This window comes from Pseudomyrmex gracilis, unplaced genomic scaffold (genome assembly GCF_002006095.1).
Source record: "Pseudomyrmex gracilis isolate BER0280 unplaced genomic scaffold, ASM200609v1 scaffold_11, whole genome shotgun sequence".
Lineage (NCBI taxonomy): Eukaryota > Metazoa > Arthropoda > Insecta > Hymenoptera > Formicidae > Pseudomyrmex > Pseudomyrmex gracilis.
Window position 1 is genome coordinate 718,126 of NW_018020595.1, and position 15,451 is coordinate 733,576.

Below are 15,451 nucleotides of genomic sequence, written 5' to 3' on the forward strand. Positions count from 1 at the left end.
ACCACCGCCGCCGGGTTCGCAGCACGCGCCACCCTCGCACGCGCAGCACGCGCACCTCATCGCGCATGCACATGCCGCGGCTTCGCCGAGCTCGCATCTCGTTCCGTGCTCAAGCCCGGGCCCGATGCTCGCCGGGGGCCCGTACCAACAATCCTGTCCCTCGCCCCTGCCACCTCATCACGCCGCCTATCATCCTCACATGTCGCACTCGCATCCTCAACGGTAGTACGCGCTTCGATCCATTTGCTTCGCTCTTTGCCTATTCCCCGTTTTTTCTATCGCGTTTCGATAGAGGTGGATAGTCGCGAGGTAGGTTTCTGCGACGATGCGTAACGTCGTCGTCACTGAGAATCAAAAAATACTCGGAGAAGAGAGAATTATTTGATTGTCTTGTGCCGATACTCGTAGGTCGGATAATTGCGATGAAAACGACGTCAGTCCGAGACAATTTTTGTGCAATGTATTTTACGTACAAAGAACGAAAAAGATTAGTGAAATTTTTAGTGCAATATTATGTGCGCACGTTGCTCGGAGCGCGCGAATTGGAGATATTTTGCGACGAAGAGAAAATTTACCGATAACATTTACTGATAAAATCTCTTTGATATTTGCAAATTGAAAGAACCGATGATGAAAGCGGAGTCACGGGACGTTTCGACTTTGAACATAAATTAAATGTTTCCTATCGGGAAATGGGAAACGATGTGCGACTATTTTAGCGCGCGCTGACGCAAGGCGCGTACGCGCCGCGGATGTTAGATACCGAAATAATTTCTCTTACATTCACGTCGTCGGCTTGATTTCCCTTTAAGCGCTACGACGTATCACGGCGCGATGATATATTTATCGAAAATTAATAATTCGAACACGAAAGTAACTCGAGCCTCTTTGCGAGCGCATCACAGCTTGAGCGTCAGTTTGTATTTGAATATGCGGCTGGTTCCGCGCGCGCAAATCTAGTCCGAGCACATGAAACTTACATATATTTAATACACGAACACATTAGTATGTACGTGTTACATACATTGGTTGAATCTTGATCGAAATCGAAGTCGCTCCGAGCGATTCACGTTCTCGCGCGTGAAAAAATTCGAGATGGAATTCTCTCTCGTCGGAACATGAAAAGATAATTAGAGAAAAGTAGACACTGAAGTGGAGGAGTACATTTTTTTTTTTCAACAATCGGATCATCACGAGTGATGATTCGCGAGATCTCGAGCGTATTTTCGACGGAACGGTCTATCGAATAGAGACAGACGATCGCGAGCTGCGCAAAAAGTTCGACGTACGACTAAGGTGTGTGACAATAAAGATTATGTGCGAGAAAGAAGGAATTAATTAATTAACACGTTCTGTAGATTATAGATAGATTAGGGAAAAATTGCACCCGGTTTGCGATAGTAAGAGAAAAATTATTCGCGCGCAATCCCAACAGCAGCACTCGTCCAACAAGCTCTCTCTCTTTCTCACATGTTTCTCGTTTTTTTTTTTTTTTTTTTTATATTTAACTTAAATCGTATTTATTGAGAAATACATTAACTTCTATTTATTAAACAAAAGCACAGCGTGTGTACATATCGTTACTGTAAGTCGACGTGTAGAGGATGTGTTAGTATTTTTTTTCTTCGTGTATCTACAAGATGCGCGTGCGATTTTACTTCACGAGGAAAGATCGGCGAGTCCCGGAGTTTTCAAATTGAAAAAAAGGATTTGTGTCGCCTCCTCCGAGGCGAAATATCGGTGGCGTGGATGCGAGTCCGAGCGAACGCGGCAATGCACGCTTGAATATTGTTGCGCATTGTTTTTTTTCTTTTTTTTCTTTTTTTTTAACATAATTGACCATCGTTGTGTCTCGTCTGTTGTGTTTCCTTTGTTTCTTTTGTAACGTGTTGTGTACCGCAACTGGCATGTGTAGTTACTTTGAAATTGTCTTTTTTTCATAGAATTAAGTAGCTTAGAGTATTTAAACTGACCCTTTTTTTAATTTAATCCCCGTCCCGGTTTTTCACCCTCTCGCCTCCTTCTCGCGCGAGCGACACGTCGCTCTCGTATCCATCGACATTTTTATTGTGCATGCGTATGTGTGTATATATTATATATATATATATATATATAGTTTGTTGACTTCTGTATTACTTGACAAAAAGAATCAAGATGACGAAAGTAACGTAAGCGAGGAGCAAATAGATGTATGGAAAAACTCTGTAGTATCTATGATTCTCCGCGCGTTTACATGTGCAGAAAGTACAAATAATAATAATAATGATGATGATGACGATAACAATAATAAATAAGAATAATAATAATAATAATAACATCAACAACAACAACAACACGAGTCTGCGACCTGTGACAGGGTAACCATTGCAGTCCTGTTGCAGGGTTGCGTCCGTTCTGTAGGTTCCGGAGACTACGGGACGGATCCGACGAGATCACGTTTTAGCATTGTGTGTATAGAGATAATAATAATATTAATATAATACCGTTTACACAATTTCTCATAGAATACGCCTGCGATTGCTGCAGCTTTCAAATAGTTTAGTATTCTAGACACTTGTGTGTACATAGCATTTTTGTTAATTGTAAAATACTGTGATAATATTTATATATTTTTACGATTATACACACGCATACACACACACACACACACATGAATATATATATATATCCATCGTATACGAATATATAATCCCTGTACAAGATAATCACAGTATCACTCGTTCGAACTCGATCGCTTGATTCGACTTGGTCACTTTGCTGTCGATAGGCATATTTTCGTGCTCGGCATATCTACGTTATGTTTCACTATCCTTCGGGTCACAGGTAGGTATCTCTAAAAATTCCTTGCTTTGTTTTTTTTTTTTTTTTCTAAAATTGCCCAATGACACACGTATCTCGGATAAGTATATGTTTTTTACGAAGCTGTTGAAATAATGTAGAAAAAAAAAACATACATGCGTATTGGGATACGTGCAATTATTTCTACGCAGACTATCAACATGTCGCTGAGACAATTGTTCAATTTCTTAAAAAAAAAAACGATTATTTTATGTGACTGTAAAATTTATTGCTGATAATTGACGTTTCGTTAAATTTGTATACAGTTTATTTTTCAATATTTAAATTGAATCTCGATTGTTGTTCTCCGTTCTCGATGTGTGTACAGGCTCGTCGAATCTCGCAATGAAATATCTCGGGATTCCGAGCTTCTTCGGTAAAACGGAGATGTCAGAATCTTCTTTCGCGTTTCTCAGGCTCTCGAAACCGACATATACCTATTTTTGACAATCTGCTTCGGGATATATTTAGAGGTCCAAAAGAGCACATTCCACGCACAGCGTGTTAGGGATTTCCTTTATTTCTAATGGAATTGCTATGTAAGTTGCGTTGTCGCATATGGCGCATTCTTAAAAAAATAAAAAAATAAATAAATACGATACGATGGTCAATGTGTTCGATGGTGAAACAAACCGCGTGAGAAGCGCGCGCAATATAGAACGTAATTTCGATGATATGTCGATCAAAAAAAAAAAAAAGAAAAAAAAAGTCGAAGATCGAGAAAAAAGCGCCGTAACATCGAATCAAAACAACAGATGTATTATCGTTTATATTTTACTGTACGGACACACGTTGATATAATTTTTTTTAATGTACATTTGTTTTAGCATTATAGAAGGACGTTCGAATAAGCGAACTAATAAGCAAATATTACACAAGCATTGTATCTTAAAATACAAAACAATTGATGAGATTCGTTTCGGATATCCTCGTGATTTTATTTTGTGTTTCATTTCTTTCTTTTATTCGTCCGGAACTTTATGTAAACGAGAAGAGACATAAAAATGTAGCAAAAATATCTCGTTCTTTGCTACTTTCGAGAATAAAAGTTCAAGTAAGCGATCCTGACGACTGTATAATAAGAACGAGTGGACGGAGTGGGAAAGGAGTGAGGAAAGGGTAAGAAATGCAATTTTGCAAAAATTGACGAACAATGTTAAACGACACAAATCTCCGAGAAGTGTCTGTCCTTCCTTTCCAGATATGTACGTTATCCATTACACACTAAACAGTGATTTTTCCTCTCTCCATGATATGATCCTTTGTTCTAGTTTGTAAAACAAAAAGATGCTTTGATGAGACACTGACATTCATCCAAGTTTGGAAATCGATTCACGGGAATCTCTCATTAATTCTCTTGCGGACTTTCATATTTAAACTGATCCACTTCGCTGTGAGAAGAGCATCTTTGTTGGTTGTTGATGACGCATTCGCAGCGCTCACGTCACGTCGGATAATACGGAAATAAGCAGAACTTCCGGTACCGCAGGGTGGTTCGACGATTCACCAGACAGCGAATCGCAACCCCCGTCACCGAGAGGTCCGAACACGATAAGTCGCGATCCAATGGCGTAACGACGACCGCGTTTTCGCCGTAGTCGCGGACGAAGAGGGCACGTATCCAAGTGGATCACATCGCGCGCGCGAACGCGCGCACACACACGCACGCACGCACGCACTGGCGCGCGGGAGAAAGGGCAAAAACGAGAGAAAGAGAGACGGAAAGACGGAACTGGTTCGAAGACGTCCTGTAAGGGAAAGAGAGCGAAAGAGAGAAACAAGCGCACGCACGCACGCACGCACGCACGCACGCACGGAAGGTGGAAGCGGAGTTCCTTATACGGTCACCTTTGTCAAAGCCCAGTTGTCGCCATATACAGGCAATGTTCGCGATGGCAGACACTTATATAGAATCCGACTTAAGAGTCAGGAATGCGTTGCTTTTTGTCGCGCCTTCTCTACGCACGCATACGTACGCGTACGCGCGCGCGCGCGCGCGCACCCGCCTCGGGTAAACAGCGGGGTAGGAAAGGGGAGCGAATAATAAGTCGGAAGCGAGCGCACTGCGACCCGCCGGCGGCGAATAAGCATCGTCGCGGCGGAATCGCGCGGCTTTTCGAGCTTTCCAATTGGTACCGCCTCTCTCTCTCTCTCTCTCTCTTTCTCTCTCCAGTCTTGGTCCCTCGCGGACAATTCGAGCGCATCGCGGCGCGTCCCCGCAATTTGCCCGACCACACTCGATCAAAAGTTAATTAGCATAAACCGCGATGCGCGGTCTCGTTTGCGTCGTAAAGAACCACCTTCAACAATGGAGCGCGCTTAAGTACACACGTGTATTGTTTTCCGCTGAAAGTGTCGTAGAAATGAAAGGACGAAAATGGTAAACGAAGGTAAATATCATTATTATTTAAGTAACAAGAGAACGAAGTGCAGAACTCCAGAATCTGTGTAGAAACCAAAAAAAAAAAAAAAATCCCAATCGTTGTCGTTTCGAAGGACAACATGTAGATATTTCGCGGATGGAACAACTTCGTGTTGTATCACTCGAGACACAACTTGCGAAATTCATGACAGATTAAACGGACGGTGAACGAACGGTGATCCCGCATGAGCGCGCAAACGGCACCATTCGACTAGGGAGGAAGTGCCGAGGGGAGAAAGTTCCGCTCGCGGGATATGAGAAACGGCACCGGAGAGACGCGGCCAAGGGCCGCGAGTAAATTCGCGGGAATCTCTCTTCTCTGCGAGTGAACCGCGCGCACTCGCGCGAGTGAAGTCTGCGAGAGATGACCATATAAGGAGCGCGAACAAGCCGGCGCATCTCTGTCCGCTAGGTAGGTAGGTAGGTAGGTAGGTAGATAGGTAGGTAGGTAGGTAGATAGGTAGGTAGGTTGGTAGGTAGGTAGGTTGGTAGATAGATAGGTGGGTACGTACGTACGCGTTCGTACGTAGGTAGATAGCTAGATAGATAGGTAAGTAAGTGTGTAGATAGGTAGGGGTATGTATGTTTGTGTATGTACATATGTGGATATTTATGTATGTATATAAGTGAATGTGTATCTATGTATTTATGCATGTAAGCACGCACACACGAACGCATGTACGATTGGCGGGTACGCTTATTGTTGTTGTTCCGACTGTTGTTCGGCTCGATTCTTCGCTACAAAAAAACAAAAAAAAAAAAATCGCGTACTTGCTCGCGCCTTATCACGTCCCATCTCGTTCCCCTCTTCTGACGATTCGGCATATTTCTCTGGAGCATTTTTAACCAGATGTCATTTTGTTTTTTTCTTTTCGTTTCATTTCAGGAGGAAGGTGGGTCGCCCAGATCCGACGTTTGCGCGAACGAAAGCGACGACGACACGAGTGACGGCGACACGAAGGATCCTCTCAAGATTAATCATTCGGGTGAGTCTCGCGAACGGCTGTTCGTCGGAAAACTGTGCGAAAACCGGATCAGAATTCGAGCAACCTGCTTGTCGTCGTCTTCCCTCTTGGAATTTTACTGCTTTGTCGATCAAAACTTGACGAATTACTCATCACTGAGCGAGCGCGATTATTGGAGTCAAAACGCGCGCGCGCGCGCGCGAGATTGACGATTAAACAAAGCGGAGAAACTCAAAAATTCCCAAATCACCGACGTCGTTATTCGCGCCGCCCCCGTCCGCCGTTATTCGCACGCTGAGCACATCGTCTAATTGTTCATCGATACCATTTGCGTCGCGCTTGACCTCATCGCGCGCCTGATAATAAACAGCTGGTCGCGAGCACGAGTGAGCGAGTGAGCAAATGGACAGGTAAACACACGTATATATGCGTACACGGTAGGAGGCGGTGAGGAAGAAGAGACGGCGAAAGAGAGAGCAAAACGTGAGAAAGGAGGGAGAGAAACATTGGTAAGACAGTGGACGGAAGAAGTAGCGAGATATACAGAAAGAGAGAGGGAGTTGAGAAAGAGAGAGAGAGAGAGAGAGACAGAAGGGGAAGGGACGTTTAAAATGCGAAAGGCGTGCGAGGAGAGCGATGACGGGGTTATCCGTGTAGGGAGTCCGTAAAGGAGTCGCGCGCGGTCGGCGATGACCAAACTTAGACGGCAACCGCGCTGCCTAACTGGGAAGTAGGATCCGGTCAAAAGCCCGCTCGCTCGTCTCCGCTTTGCGCAACCACGATGCAGGTGTACACATAAATATCGATGCTAATGTGTCGCGTGGATGCCATTCCACCGAGAGGCCGCTATCGATCGAGAGAGCCTGCGCTTTTTTTTTCTTCTTCCCCGTTCCCCTCCCCCGCGAAAGAGCGAGCGAGCGAGCGAGCAACTCGCCGCCTCCGGCCAACTTCGAAACGCGCTCCGGATCTCCGTCGCGAATTTCGAACGATAAGACCGCTGGTCATTACCGGTTTCCCCCCGCGCGTTCCACGAACGCGCGCGACGATGATATGTATGTGCCTCTGCGGTGCAACGAAGGCAAAAAAATTCGTCATTCCGACGAAGGATAAATATGCGCGCCGTGTGCGCACGCTGAATTGTATTAATTAAGACCGTTTGTCCGACTGGTTGTATGATTAGCGCACGCGAGAGAAGAATATCCTTGTAATTCGACGCGTTCGCTTGGTTCCGAGAGGAATTTACCGAATGTGTTCTACTAAACAAATTTCACGTGCTAAATACAGATTATCCTTGCTGGACCTGGACTTACGCATTTGCGATCGGCGTGCGCGACATCAATTGTTCTCGAGAAACAACAGCTTCCTCTAGTTTTCTGGGGGTTTTTTTTTTTTGTCATTTTACGTAGAAATCGTTTTTCGCATTTCGTACACGTGACTAGCACGACAATGGCAAACCTATATCATAAAGAAAAATATTTTCTTCTACTTTAGTAAGCGAGATGTGTGAGATCCGATCTCCTCACGATTGTCTTGCGACAATAAATACCTCCCCAAGCGCGCGCCAATCGTCGAATTTATTTGATTGATACGCTTCAAATTTTTCTTTAATTTCGTAGGAAATGTGCCTTCGTTCTCTGCAGGAATCATGTACCAGATGCCGCAGAGTGTCATTTATTCGCCCAGTCCAGGGGTTTTGCTCGGCATAGGAGGACAAAACGGACAACCGGTGCAAATGTCTCAAGACGGAGGTAGGTCTTTCTCTCTGTTGCCGCCGCCGCCGCCGCCGCCGCCGTTGCGAAGAACGCATCGGGAGTTTTGCGCAATTGTCGCACGCGTTTCGAAATGTCCTCACGCGAAGGATTTGCCAGAAGGACAGAACTTAGCTTAGAATTGCGGGCACCACACCGCAAACTCGCGCGATGAGCTCGTTAAAAATCTCACTCTCCCGTTCTCATCTCGCCTGAATCATCGGCAACATTCCCGGAAGATAATTGCCGAGCGCGTGAGATTATGACTAATAATTTTGCATAAACACAAACTGGTCTGGTCGTGGTGACGGCCTACGGTGTGGATATGAATATACCTTTTTTTACATGTCCGAGATTACGAAATTCTGAATGTTTATTTGCACAAGTTTAAATTTCTTTAAAAACAAAAAAACAATTTAATTTCAACAAATATCTAACGGGTCTCGAATCGATCTAGCCACCGCCAATGAAAAAGACTGATAGAGGACAACAAGATTAGAGAAACGGAAAGAAAACAGCAGCGTTTCCGCGTTTGTGTCTCATTTGTCTTTCCCTTGCGATTGCTTTGTAGGTACATCGGTGACAAACTCGTCGCAGTCGAACCAGCCGTTCATCACGATACCGCTGAACGTCGCGATGAGCGCCGGACTGTCTCTACCGGTGACCTCCAAGAAGACTTCCAAGTCGCCCACGACGACGACGACGACGACGAACACAACCACGGCCGCGTTGTCCACCTGCGGCGATCTGCCCTCCGACCTGAGCAAGGATCGGGAGTGACGCGAGAAAAGTTTTCCGTCGACGGATGAAAGTAGTTGATCAGACTTCCTTCGTTGCGTCGCGCGTAGAAACGAATTACGGAAACAAAAAAAAACTCGCGGATTTCTCGCACGGCGGATCCTCATGAACTTTGTGATACCTCCACGTGTCCGGATAAATAAATGTCGAGTGAAGTTCTTGATTGCAACTATATGAGCCTCACCATGTGAAATCGCAATTCTCTCCTTTAGTCGCGAGAGAAACCGTATACGGAATCGTAACGACTAGAATCGTAACAAGAATTTGATAATAAGAACCACAATACTCACACATCGTTCATTTGAATATGGAACTACGTTTGCGATGCGAATGGCGCTTTTCGTGGATTTCTGAAACTAATCGATTAAGTCGAACGACGCTGGAAAAAAATTATTTTATCGTGACGTCTACCGTAACTGCAAACTTGTCAATTGCGAATTGTAATTTGAGAATTATTCTTGACATCCTCCTACCGGCCCGGAGGTATCGGCAAACGAACCACTTAGTCAATTACATATTCGAATAATCCAATCGGTCATTTTGTATTTCTCTTGCGTGCAAACATACGTCGGCGACATCCGCCGCTCTCTCGTGCGCTTTCTGTCACAATACTTCTAACCAGAGTCACACTCACCCTTAGTAGAAACAAAAAGTACCGTATTCAATAGAGCGTGTATTCTCCGAGAATGCTCACTGCCAATTGTAAGACTGACATTGCACACGAACACAATATTCGTCTTGCTTAATCTTTTGTCCAAAATAATTCCGATGATTTTAGACTTTGGTGTTACGCGTTCTATGATCTTATTAATCTTGAATTGTTTTTTTTTTTTGACACCTTAAAAGTGGATCTGAGCATCTTATTTGATTTAAAAAATTGCGAAAAGCATCTTTCAATGAAAGAGACGAAACAGAGAAAGACAATGGATTATATGTGGCCCGATAACACAAAGAGAGAGTTTTCGAAATGTCTCGGCATTGATTTTTACGATTGAAAATGATCTCACAAAATCTTTCTATCGTTCGGAAACAACAAATTTAAGTAAGGTCACATTTTGTGAAAAATTATCGCGGAACATTTGACGTCCGTTTTTCGATAGAAAAAACTCGCAAAAGATTAAGCGTCGTCGAATTATTTTGGCATCCTGAATGATCGATTTGTCTCTTATAGTCTTTGCCACTTTGTGTTAAAAATATATTGTCAGAAATAACGCAATGAAATAATCGACAAAATCGCGCGTCAACAATTTTCACCGACGGTACTGCGCCGATATGCCAAGTTTGACGTATTGAAAATATATATACATATATAAAATATTTATCAGATTGTCAAGATGTCGTTGTTCAGTGAACTCTGTGCGTGACAACAATTTTCAACGTGACACATTGAGCGTTCTGCCAGCGATTAATGCCAATTTAGATTTGTTAGATCGTAGTGGATTATATATATTGACAATGACATCCGACTTGTGAAAGAAGCAACGTACGTGGGGCGATTGATAAGTATCCGGAAACGGCGCACATGTAGCAATACAACATTTATGACATCACATTGCCGTTGTCAAGTTTCATCCTTTTAGAGGAACAAATGCCAAAACGCGCTGGCTCATTATCGTTACAACTGTGAATACCGTCGCTATCTGTGCGTCGTTTCGGGATATTTATCAATTTTCAATCGTCTCTCGTGTCATGTTTCGTCATTATGCAGAACTAAACTTGCGTAAAACACACAGAACAATAAAACCTCGAGAGATACAAAGTAGACAAAAAGATGATCGCAACCTAATGAGAATTACAAGAATTGTGTTCGCGCGATTGTTCTTTCGCCGATACGCGTGATCTCTCATGTGTAAAGGATCACAACTTGTACAGAACGTTATCGGCGACTCTGTTAAGCGCCACGGGCGACAGTCGCGACGAGTCTACGCAAACTCGTAGGATAGGAATCGTTAATGCCAAAATGTGCAATATTGAGAATTTTTCAAATCGAATTACAGTTGTTATCGTTTGTTGGGCTTCAGCGTAATGTGTATCCAAATATAATGGTATGGATAAAATAAAAAGAAGGATTCGTTGTTCTTGATTGTACTTATTGTTTTTACTTAAGTGATTCTTCGCGTTATCGATAAATTTTTGTAAGACAATGACAAAAACCAATTGTTGTTCTTTTTATCTTTATTCATACTACGATATACTTCGTTGTTTGTAATGGGTGCTTCGCGGCCGCAGTTTTTCTGTGTATGTTTAGGTGTGTTTGATTCTGTTTTTTTTTTCTTTCTTAATAATACTGCGATAGTTTGCAATATGAAGCGTTTGTTGAGAAGGTTTCTATCTAATCGAAGGCGCATACTAGTAACCTACCTACGAAAATCTTTAGCCGTCAAATAGAGAGGAAAAAACAACTTGTGTAATGAGTCGTGCAAAAAAAAAAGTTTAAAAAAAACAAAAAAAAAAGATTTACGCTTCTGATTAACTATTAAATATTCAAAGAATTAATGTAACCCAAGAGACAAACATATATAACGGCTCATGGTCGTGAATATTAACCATCATTTGTCTATGTACAAAGGATGTGTGTAAGAGGGCGCGTGCGAAAGCGAGAAATCCCACGAAAGACGAGCAATAACGCGTGTATATTACGTTTTACTTTGTCTATTTTATATATAAATATATATGTAGATGCATACATATATATATATGTACACACATACACGTGTATATCCTAATTTTTTTATTACTTCTGAAAATACTGCTGCGTGAAGAGTGTTTGTAACAAATGCCGTATATATATATATATACATAAATATATATATATATATATAAAGAATGAAGAACAAAAATATATAAAATCCACGTTACATTCTGTTTTCCATGTTTTTTTTTACATCAAATCTCTAATACAATTAATTTAAAGTTCTAAAAAGTACGTTAAAATTTACATAATTTATAATTAGTGATATAAAATTAATGATATGATCATATATATAATGTAATGCGTACACACAACACACGTTTATTTTTCTTATCTCGTTATCTTTGTGCGATAATTCATTATCTCTCTCCTGTGTGATTCAAAAAATAAACAAATCTTGCAAAACACAAAGTCCGCGATTCTGTTTCGCACAGTGGCGATTGGCCAACCTGGGTAGTGAGCGCAGTAATGGTACCGTCATGGCGACGTTGCCGCCGCGGAAAAATCCGACTCCCACGAAAATTTTGAAACAACATTTGACACCTTTGCAAACGCTTCTGCAGCTCGGCTTCCCGAAACATCGCGCGTACGTATGACTTCGCTACGCAAAACCTCGCTCGCTTGTCGTTCGACACGGCGCATTCGCGCGACGCGTATGGCTCGTTCACTGTAAACAAACAGCTGTCAAATGTGGCCTTGAACGACTCTCAGCAACTTCGCGTTACTTTTCACACTCGAGTCAAGTTTACATCTCGAAGTTCTCGATTTAAAAAATTTGCGTTACTCTTTTAAATAAATGACATTTTTCTATATCGTTGAAAGCGTCATATCGCAAAAGTGTTGTAACAAACATTTTCTTGAAATCTCTCATATGCTGTTTTTTTTCTGTTTGAAAAAATTATAAAGATTACTTACAATAATTTGAAATTTCCGACACGTTTGATATTAACGATGAAACGCTTTCCTCAGGGAAAAGGCATTAGCCGCAACTGGACATCGTGGTGTACAGTTGGCATCAGACTGGCTACTGGCTCATGTGAGAGATCCGACTCTGGATTCTCACACACAGCGACAGTATGTTCTATATGTTTGTCCCACCGGACCTCTGGCTGAACAGCTGGAATTGTTCTGGACAGAAAGTAAAAATCTAGGATGGAACGGCGCTCACAACTTTACACCGCACATTACCCTTGTCTCTTTTTTCAATGTAAGACATTTAATTTTACTGCAATTTTAAATGTCTTATATAACAATTTTAAATTTGCGTCTAAAGACACGAAGATACTGTTCTCAGCAAGAAAAAATTTGTAGGCTCCCGATGAGTTTACCGAGGAATTAGCAAATGCTGTTGAGAGCGTGGTTCAGCAAGACGGATTGCATGAACAAATTGAGCTAGAAACATACGTGTCGCCTAATTTTATGGGCCTCTTTGTCAAGGATATAAATGCAGATTGGCTGAAGAACATTGCTGTGCGTTACGTCAATAAAATCGCCGCTCTAGGTATCACTGCCGAACCGCAGGTGAAGTCTCTGCATCTCACACTGGCTTATCAGTTCCCTGGCAACTCGTTTCAATCCCTTCGCTCGATGGTCGAGAAGTTGGGACCAAACACGCCTGCCAACTGGGAGCTGCGATTATATTCCAGGGACTCGAGACTGCAGAACTTGCACGTGCACAAAGTGACACACGTCCATGTACCTCGAGAACACGACGAATTAGAATTAAGAGTAGGAGATTACATCTACTTACCGGAGGGAGCGTGTAGCGCCTCAACAGACGGTTGGGTGGAGGGCATTTCCTGGCTGACCGGCATATCCGGTCACTTGCCATTAAATCATACCAAAAGAACCGCCGAGTCGGACTCATGGACGTTGCACGTCACCGTTCCGATTACCGACAATAAATGGGATAGCACGGAAGAGGAGGAAATCCCAAAAGTCAGGAGACCGCCACCGGTCTTGTCTCCGAGCGATTCTGTCGACGTACCCGACGGCGTTGTTACCACCGAGGAGCCGGTAATCGCTTATGAAAAAAAATTATATATTTTGTGTAGATTCTTTATACCGACTTATAATCTATCGATTTCAAACAGATGACAGCATCGGAAGCGCCCGCAACACCGTGTCGAGAGATTTTCATATGTCGACACGGCGAAAGAGTAGACTTCACCTTCGGCTCGTGGATCCCGTATTCCTTCGAGTTAAATGGCTCTTACATACGTCGTGACTTGAACATGCCCAAAGAAATACCGTCGAGAAGTATCCAGGATTTTCAGAATGATACTCCGCTGACCACCGTGGGCGAGATGCAGGCGAATCTGGTAGGTGAGGCCATGAATTCGTCCGGTATCAGGATAGACGTTGCCTTCACGTCGCCCTCGTTGCGTTGCGTGCAGACGCTGGCTCACATTTTGAAAGGACTCAAGTCCGACATTCCGATAAAGGTAGAGCCGGGTCTGATAGAGTGGTTGGCGTGGTATCCGAACGGTATACCCGCCTGGATGAGTCCCGACGAGTTGATAAAAGCGGGATTCAACGTGGACGTTGATTACAATCCGATCGTGAAGGCTAAAGAACTCCCGCTGAAAGAGAACGCCGCGCAGTATTACGAGCGCAGTCACGAGTTAATAAAGAAAATCATTGAGAGTACAGTTGGAAATATATTAATAGTGGCGCACGCGGCTTCTTTGGCGGCGTGCACCAAGCAGCTGACCGGCGGCAGGATTCCCCCGGCTGCTGAAGTCACTAGATTAGTTCAAAGGGTACCTTATCTGGCGTGCTTGACCGTGCGTCAGGGCATCGACGGCTGGCAGTTGCATCCTCCCCCTTTCCCACCGATCACTCACACCAGCAACTGCAGATTCGACTGGAAGGTTTTGATGTAGTGAACACGTTGCGCGCGTGTAATTTTGCTGAGGAAGGTAGATGTTTCCCTCTACAAAGCCTATGTAAAAGACTGTTACATAATCGTAAATTTTTATGTGCGACTTTATTCAATGTCTATTACGACATTGAACCAACAAAATTCAACGAAAAATCAATCTTCTCAAGTGATAATATCTTTAAGACTTCTGGATAATCGCGCGATTTCTCGCTTCCGACGTCGTGATTCAATATACATACGGCTATAAACGTATCCAGGAATCTTAACATAAACAAAAATATATATACGATAAATGTTGATCAATCGCTCGATTGTTAAATAATATTCTCTCAGAGAACACAACCGATACGGGTAATGAAATTAATTATTTTATTTCTTAATTCTTATAAATATATAAATGTGCATATATGCACGCACACACAGAGAGATACACACAAACATACTAGCCAAAATTACGTTATTGTTGGTATTTTCTGCTATATCGATTTTGTGTGTGCGTACATATATACAAATGTATGTGCATTGACCTATATTGTATCGATCCGCGAGAGAGAAAGAAAATTTTCTTCTTAGTTTTGCGCCGTTCTTCTTTTCAAGCTGAAGCGAAAAATTGGCGCGTAGAAAAATTTTCTTCCTGTCACGGAACGATTAGTTTGCGTAGTGCGTTAAAAATGTGTATATGTACGTGTTATATTTTAATGTATTGAACGAGAGAACACAACAAACGTACTAGTCTTGATTGGACACATTTTCTTGCCGAGCTTAAATACATACAAATATGTACGTATATATTATGTAATAGATATATGTATTATTTATGTAATACATATATACAATGTATTATTTATATAATATATATATATACATATATTACGTAAAAAGTTTTTAAAAATGTATTTAATATATTCTAAAGTGCGTGATGGGTACGCGCGTATACGCGGATAGCGCATTATTTTCTAATCAATGTTTATATATCGTCCGTTGTATTTTACCTTAGAGACGTGTAAAGTTACGGCAGAAGCGCCAGATAATTCAAAAGATGCGCAATCGTTCACAATTTTATCTACATTGATAGAAAAATATTCGATATATAGAATTTTATTA

General features: G+C 42.5%; 2 protein-coding genes across 2 annotated transcripts in view; both read left to right on the top strand.

Annotated features, from left to right (window-relative positions):
* Positions 1–11,619, top strand: part of LOC109863108 (serum response factor homolog) — a 16,361-nt gene extending 4,742 nt beyond the window's left edge. The window contains exons 4-6 of the mRNA XM_020443302.1: positions 6,147–6,246; positions 7,842–7,973; positions 8,545–11,619. Of these exons, the coding sequence (XP_020298891.1) occupies positions 6,147–6,246; positions 7,842–7,973; positions 8,545–8,753 (441 nt within the window). The 3' untranslated portion in view covers positions 8,754–11,619. The remainder of the gene's footprint in view (positions 1–6,146; positions 6,247–7,841; positions 7,974–8,544) is intronic.
* Positions 11,620–11,743: 124 nt separating this feature from the next.
* LOC109863579 (protein UBASH3A homolog) lies at positions 11,744–15,187 on the top strand. Its single transcript, XM_020443866.1, has 4 exons — positions 11,744–12,049; positions 12,433–12,670; positions 12,775–13,479; positions 13,557–15,187. Exons 1-4 carry the CDS (start codon positions 11,943–11,945, stop codon positions 14,346–14,348), a joined length of 1,842 nt encoding a protein of 613 aa, XP_020299455.1. The 5' UTR covers positions 11,744–11,942; the 3' UTR covers positions 14,349–15,187.
* Positions 15,188–15,451: the final 264 nt, after the last annotated feature.